This window comes from Penaeus vannamei, chromosome 22 (assembly GCF_042767895.1).
Source record: "Penaeus vannamei isolate JL-2024 chromosome 22, ASM4276789v1, whole genome shotgun sequence".
Classification (NCBI taxonomy): domain Eukaryota; kingdom Metazoa; phylum Arthropoda; class Malacostraca; order Decapoda; family Penaeidae; genus Penaeus; species Penaeus vannamei.
In genome coordinates this window covers 12,510,076-12,517,575 of record NC_091570.1, presented here as the reverse complement: position 1 = coordinate 12,517,575, position 7,500 = coordinate 12,510,076, and the positions used below count along the sequence as shown (strand labels likewise).

The 7,500-nt window shown below is 36.8% G+C and overlaps 2 protein-coding genes across 3 annotated transcripts in view; one reads left to right on the top strand and one right to left on the bottom strand.

The window, feature by feature from the left end:
* bor (ATPase family AAA domain containing bor) overlaps window positions 1–5,602 on the bottom strand; it is an 8,556-nt gene extending 2,954 nt beyond the window's left edge. The window contains exons 1-9 of one of the 2 annotated variants that reach the window (XM_027370664.2): window positions 5,491–5,602; window positions 3,498–3,703; window positions 3,194–3,279; window positions 2,847–2,974; window positions 1,594–1,688; window positions 1,194–1,392; window positions 836–993; window positions 507–654; window positions 74–176 (exon numbers count right to left, since the gene is read on the bottom strand). In XM_027370664.2, the coding sequence (XP_027226465.1) occupies window positions 74–176; window positions 507–654; window positions 836–993; window positions 1,194–1,392; window positions 1,594–1,688; window positions 2,847–2,974; window positions 3,194–3,279; window positions 3,498–3,696 (1,116 nt within the window). In that variant the 5' untranslated portion in view covers window positions 3,697–3,703; window positions 5,491–5,602. Of the gene's footprint in view, window positions 1–73; window positions 177–506; window positions 655–835; window positions 994–1,193; window positions 1,393–1,593; window positions 1,689–2,846; window positions 2,975–3,193; window positions 3,280–3,497; window positions 3,704–5,263; window positions 5,403–5,490 lie in introns of those variants that run through there. The other variant, XM_027370665.2, reaches the window with a different exon arrangement.
* Window positions 5,603–6,093: 491 nt separating this feature from the next.
* On the top strand, window positions 6,094–7,294 carry LOC113830118 (ester hydrolase C11orf54 homolog). Its single transcript, XM_027383312.2, has one exon. The coding sequence runs from the start codon at window positions 6,187–6,189 to the stop codon at window positions 7,117–7,119; it is 933 nt and encodes a 310-aa protein (XP_027239113.1). The 5' UTR covers window positions 6,094–6,186; the 3' UTR covers window positions 7,120–7,294.
* Window positions 7,295–7,500: the final 206 nt, after the last annotated feature.

The following is a 7,500-nucleotide window of genomic DNA, read 5'->3' as shown; positions in this document are numbered from 1 at the left end:
TAAATGATTCAGTTGCCATATCAATTATGGAACTAATAAAAAGGATGCTAAGTGCAAACAAATATAATTATACCTTGGCAAAGAGGGTTTTACCAGTTCCAGGAGGTCCATGAAGAAGAATGTTGCGATACATGCCTTTGTTGAACTTGGTGTTCTTTGTAGCAATGGCAATGTCTCTGTAAATGTTAATAAATGACAAGATGTATTACCTCATGCATATGAAAGGAAATTTTCCTTTTTGTATGTATGAATCTTTTAAAAGCCTGACTGCTGCTGCTCTTTTAAAATATGTACAGTTTCATCACTTGATTTTATCTTTTGCAATGTAATATCAAAATTTGAAGTTTAAAATTAATTCTTCTTCCTTTGTTACATGTTTCATTTAGATCTTTGGCTGGATTTCCCATTTCCCCACAAAACCTGCCTCCTCTTCAAAAAGAATAATTAATTTTTTTTTCAATCATTACTTCGTAACACATAAATCACTGCTACTTCTACTTCCTTACCGGACTCTTTCTTCTAGACTAGGGTTGAGAACAACTCCTTCTAAGACATCTTCAGGTCTCTTCTGAATCTTCTTTACAGTCTGCACTGGATGTCGCACAACATCAAAAGCACTGATCCTTGAGGTCTCACGCACTAATGATGGTTTTGCTGTTTGAAAAAAAAGGATGGTAAGTACCCTCTCTTTACAAATTCACTACAAATGTTGATTAATCCTGTCAAAAAAAGGATATTTGAATCTTACACAAATTTTCATATATCTATTCATTTTTTTTCTTAATTTATGAATTTCAAGAAGATTTCAAAATCCAAAGCATTTTTCCATCCTTACCTAGTCTTGCCTCCATAAACCTAAACATAATGCCCAGGGATCCTTTGGCACCATAATATCCAGCAGTAAGAGCCACAAGGCCTGCCACGGCAGCTTGAATCTTAGCTGGTTCACTTAAAAATGCATCTATGCCAGTTCCAATAGCTGCCCCTGCTGTTCTGTAAAAAATTATAATGATTAGTATTTTGCAATGGATGTAATACATCTACTAGCCTGAGTATTTCTTTTTCATGAGAAAAAAAAGTCTTCATAACATTTCCTGCTTAACCTACTTGCTTTATCACAAATTCCTTTAAAACCAAATATTTATATCTTGTAGTATTGCAGAGAACTGGGCTTCCAATTCCAAAACACATACTTTATAGAAGACAGTATTGTTTCACGTTTCTCAATCATTGACTTTAGGGTTGTCTCCCTATCTTCAGCAGCACGGACCCTGATCTGTTCCAGGGTTAAATCCTGATTTTCTCGATCCACCTTGGCTTTGCTTGTCATTTCTGCTTCTATTCTTTTTAAATCATATTTGTGCCTCTGCTCGAGTTCATGCTCAATAGTAGCTGTAAAAGAAAAATGCTAGTAATAAATGTATATAAAATATGATTTTTATAATTATGTTACAGAAATTCAAAGTCATGTATTCATTACCCAATTTTGGAACACACTTAAGAGAAACAACTCACTAAAACATGAAACATATCAGAATCATTATTTCTAACCATCTCTTCAACTTCAAGGAAAAGAAAACAGTGTAATAATACCTTTCCTCATAGCCTCTTGCTTTGCAACCGACTCTTCTTGCCTCCTCAGGTTATCTTCATTCATTCTTTGCTGCTGAGCCAGCTGGTCTTCATACCTAAAAGTGACTAAAGTTCATCACATTCATTACCTAAAAGTTTTTCTCTTCTACCAATCAAGTACTTTGGTGTATTCATCCTTTCATACAAATATCAAGACTAATTAATGAATAAATAAAACAAAATATGTAAATCAGTACTTTGTTACATTCTTGTAGATATTCCTCTTCAAAAATAAATTTCTACACAAGTAACACACTCCTTAACCCCTATGATCCAGATGATGTGACCATCATGTCATGAAAAAATTTTGCTTGAGGAGCAGGTGACATGAACACACCATAATGGGAAAATTTGGTTGAGGGCTTGGGTGACGGGAACTTACCATTTTAAGAATTTTGTCTGAAGCCCGGGGTGGCAGGAATGCCTCGCCATGAGTTCACAAAACTCTTGGTGGGTGATTAGACTAAATGGGCATTTAGGAAGGGGCTTTTCCATCATTTCCATTGATAAACAAGTGTGGAATGTACAAACTAAGCCATGACTAGAAGAGCTCTCGCTCCAGGGTGGACAATATTTCCATGCTCAGAATCCTATACCTGACCATCATGACTAATTGTATTATAAAAAACTCAATGTTAAAAAAAAGACAAATTACAAAATGTTACCAACTATTTCTCTGAGTTATTGACTACCTAGAGATATGAAATGGAGTCTGTGCAAGAAATACAGTCTATTACCATCTGGACAAAGCATATGAAATAGATACTGGAAATGACAAAAAACTAAAAACATTTATGCAGAAAAATAGAAAATAACCCTGGGAAGGCATGGATGTTCACGTGCGCCTGACCTACATACCACACACACATACGAGTGACCACTTTAAGTAAGCTGAAGCGCGTAATTTGAGCCACATGTGCAGTGAAGCATTCGGATCCAAGGGATTAATATATGTTTTCTTTTCCACAAAAAAAGTGTACTATAAATGATAATGACTTCATATAATACATATTTCTTAAATATACTGTTTACAAATTATATTCATTGGCGATACATTGACACTCCAAACATAACTTTTTCAATAAGCATTAGCCGTATTTTGTGCAAATTCTTGATACCATCCTAATTATCATATATTCTTAGAACTAATGAACAGTTTAAATCAATGGATGATAACTGGATAAAAGTTATTCCCTCTTTGGTATAACACTAACCTTTTTCTAGCCAGCTGATCTTGATACTGTGACTTTTGCTGGTCAAGTTTTGACTGCTCTTGCAATGTCTTCCTTCGTTCCTCCTGTTCTATGCGTTTCCCTTCTGCTTTTGCTGCCTCTATTTGCACCTAAGAAAATATATGTATTGTTAAAAATTATATATAATTGATTCTGTATCAAAATATTTCAAACATTTATCTATTTTTTTTCTTAATTCAAAACACAAGAGATATGTAAATCCAAAACAGTCACAAAAGACAAGACAGACATGTGTGCAAATTTCTGTATATAATTCTGAAACCCCTACTCCAAATTAGAATTCTAAATTAATTCTTTAATCTACAAACCTCCATTTCCTTAGCTTTTGTCATTATTTCCTTCTGCTTTGTTTCTTCCTGCATCAATGACAGACTGAGGGCTTCCTTTGCAAATGCTGAAATTTTCAAGAAACATATTAGTCATATCTTAATAATGAGAAACTTCAATTAGTCATTTCTTAATAATTACTAACTTCATAAAAATTTAGTTCACATTGCTTAACTTCTATTTTTCATCTTTTTGCCAGATATCATAACTATCATGACTAACAATCGTTTCTAGTACTGGAAGTTATTTGACCAGTGTAAACAATTTTCCCATAAGAATACATACCAGACTTCTCTAAATCTTTGGCAGCTTTAGCAGCTCGTTCCAGAGCAGCCGAGTCAAAGCGGTATGCTTCCATGCTGGAGTTGCCCTTCCCACGGTCATTTGGTCCGTCTGGCCCTCCATCACCACCTGAAGCTCCAGGTGGTGGCACAAACTGAGAAAAGTCCTGAGGGCGCTGGTTCATACCAAAAAGCCAAGACATGGTGTAACTGCAAGTCAAAATTAATAAATTTAAGTAACAGGGATAATCCATGCTCTCTATAGTCACTTAAAAAAAAATTGAGATTATTGTCTTCCTTGTACATTCCTGTCTGTTAATAAATTCACTGATCAATTAGAGATTATGAATCATTAGAAAATAAATAGAAAACTTGCTTTCTTAGGACTAATTGGTCTTCACTATATTCCGATTATGGTAATCTATTTCAAATCTTGTATGGAACATACCATGAACACATAACTAATATGATATCAAAGCAAATTATCTTATTTAAAAAATACATCCAATAATGATGTCTATAAATATGCTTTTAATAAAAGATGTTGAGTGCTTCCACTAATCTTTCAAAAACAGTCAAGCATTTAAAAAAATTAATAACCATAGCATTTACACAAATTTTCTAATCAATCAACTTTAAGATGGCAACCTACAGATTTCTTTTTTAACTTTAACGATGCAAATATTGTATTTACTGTTTGCCTAAAAATAAGCACTGGTGATTTTTCAATTTCACAAAGCCATCCAACCTAAGAACTATCATTCCTTATTTTAGCTAATGTTACCAAGAGCGATACACACAGATAGAGGGAAATGAATACCAGAAAAGGTGGGCTTGCCCCCCTTGTCTAAGGAATAAATAAGATGGTAGGAAAGATTAGATTTGGGTTTTTCCGTTTGCAAGAACCCTGGTTTTGGGACAGTTTCTGGAGGGTGCTTCACTTTCGGTACCAAATAATCTTGTTTTAATTATTTACAGAGTAATACATGTGAATCTCTTAGTTTTCCATTGCAAAAGACATGTGTGAAAGTACTGGTAACTGTTTCTGAAGTAATTGCATCCCACAGAGACTATGTCCCTATTACTCAAGCCACTCATTGTTGTATTAACCAGATGCCTTCTTGACCCAGAGGCTTCGCCCTGTGACCCCCACCTTATCTCTGTATTTCCATATTATGAGCTCTGCCTCAAGACCCCTACCAAGTCCACATAACGTAATCTTTGCATGGCACTTGTTGCAGCCTATTTTCTACATGTCTGATGTTATTCTTTGCTTGCACTGATATTTACAGTATCAGTGCATAGTTCTTTCTTACTTTATGGTGGTGTCATTTGATTTTCCAGTATATGTATACCAATATTAGGTAATTTTTCTATATATTTGGAAAGGAAGGGAGTAAGAGGAATCCATTGACACCAAACCCATCTTAATCCATTTCGAGTCACTATTCAGTAAAATTACCCAAAATATTACAAGTTGTGAGACTCATATCAACTTGCACAGGAATTATCATAGATGGAAAGTCTTATTTCTGTCACTTTATCCATTTCTGGCAAAGTTTACTTTATCCATTTCTGGCAAAGTTTACTTTATCCATATGGCTGTGTGAAACTGATAAATAATGTATTTCATACAAATAACAAGAAACTGTAACTCATTCGTGGAAGTTATCTAATTTTATCTCAAAATGCTAAGCTAGAAGTTACATCACCCAAAGCTAATTCATTATTTGTCATATATTACAAACACATTGCTCTTCTCTAACTCACAGTTCTTTATTTTCTACGAGGTACAATTATTTCTGTCGCCTACAACCTCAAACAGTGAGTTGCATAAACACTATTTTCGACACAAACAAAACTTGGTCAACTTCGGTTTAAATTGACGAGTGTCGTGAGTCACGTAACATCTGTCTCTAAGTAATCACAACTATATTTCCTTATAAACTAAAAAGACAAAAACACCTAGTCATCTTTGACAAAACACCAAGACTCACGGAATGTGTTTTATGTGTTCTGTAATAACTAATCTATGGTGTGGAGCTGACTACTTCTTCCTAGCAGACGCTTTTCAGCACGTGTGGGCGATGACGTCACAACAGACTAACGTTATCCGCACATTTCGCCGGTAAGAATTTTATGGAGAATTATGATTTATTTCTCTAAACTTTTTGGTCTATTAGGAACATGTATGTGTTGTTGCTTCTTTTTCTCTCATCGTGTTTTAGAAGTTGATGTTATGGAATCATTTTGTTTTTTATGGTTACGAAACTATTTTAAAGCTGAGTTGATGAATGAAACATTTAGTTGCGTCAGATATTTCAGTTCAATGCTGATGTGACACTAAATTTTCTGTCAAAATAAATAAGACTATATGAGTTGAATGTAAAATCCTTCTCATTCGACATTTTTAGCATGTACGAGCGAGGGTAAAATCGTGAAGCACACCCTTTTTCAACATTTCTATGGCAATTCTTATTCTTGACAAAATATAACCGGTAATATTCGTGGGTAATTTTAGAGATATGCCAAGGTCAATAGTTAATGTGAATTAATCCGAAATCCAACAACTGGTTCTAAACATTCAAGGTCACCACTGCTTGCTGGATAGCTGTATTATGCTCAGCTGTTGTCAGTTACTCCCCAACGCCAGAGGCGGCAAGTAACACATAAGTTGTTTGCTCAGTTGAAAAATGTCTTCCTTCCCCGTTGCACACAAACCCCTTCATACGCCGCCACTGCAGGAGGTAGCAGAGGTGTTGCAGACCGCACTAAAGGCCAAATTCGCCAATGCCGAGGTTACGGTCGTTGATTGTCCGGATTTGACTAAACCTCCCTATGGATTAGAGGCAGCAGGATTGTGTGGATCGCCTCGGTTGGCTGACGTGGGGGGCGTGCCATACCTCATGCCCATGGTGCAGAAAGACAAACTGTACGATGTAAAGGACCTGGCAGTTGCAGTTGGGCTTCCGTCTGCCTTTGTGGTCGGCGCAGGGGCAGGACCTCATCCGTACGTGGGTGTCAACAGTGAAATGATGGCTAATATCAAGACTGGGGACAGTACCACGAATGGTTCCCGAGTGGCAAAAATAAATGCTGCAGGCAGTTATGAGCTTCAGAAGCTTCCTCAAAGCGAGACAAGATGCGCTTTGATGCTGAATATGTTCGCTAGCGAGGGACGGCCTGGCAAGGTGCTGCGTGTCTCGGCCAAAAAGCGGACGGGTGACACCAACCTGGTGACCTGCATGAGGGAGGCACTCAAGGCACACTATGGAGAGAAGCCGGTGGGTCTGGGAGGAACTTTCCGTCTCGTGGAAGGCAAGGCGAAGTGCCACGTGATGCCCGAGTTCTCATCAGTGCCTCTGACCTGCGACGCCGAGGTCAACGAGTGGCTGCGGTTCTTTGACATGCCGGCGCCAATGGTGTTCCTCTCAACGCTCATCTCCAGCGACCCCGACCTCGACCTACGCGTGGAACACTCTCATGGGTACGGGAGTGACTGCGGTGGACACTACCACTATGACACCACTCCAGAAACTGTAGAGTATGAGGGTTACTATAACATTGCAGAGTTTATTTATCGAATTGACAGACCCAAGGAAACCCATTCTGTCGGTAGGAATTAGGCTGTTACAAGGCCATTCACTTGAAAGAAGTTGAAAATTATGAATAAGTATTGCATAACCTCATCTACATTATCTGTATCACTTAATTTGTTACTTGCAATATTCACTGTAAGTGATGATAACCGCTGATACATAAAATGTAATACTTGAAATTTGGAAATAAAATGTAAACAACCATCGTGTTCTTATACCATTTAGTTGTTGGGGTAGCTAGCAACAATTTTAAGTGTATATGAAATTTAAATGTTCTTTTAGTTTTCATGTACGTTCCTAATACACATTTTGACCAAATTTTGAATTTCTTGTAGTTTACTCGGTCGCCCTGCTTAATACCTTGGTCTCATAATGCAAAAAAAAAATATTCATATAATGATCTGCATA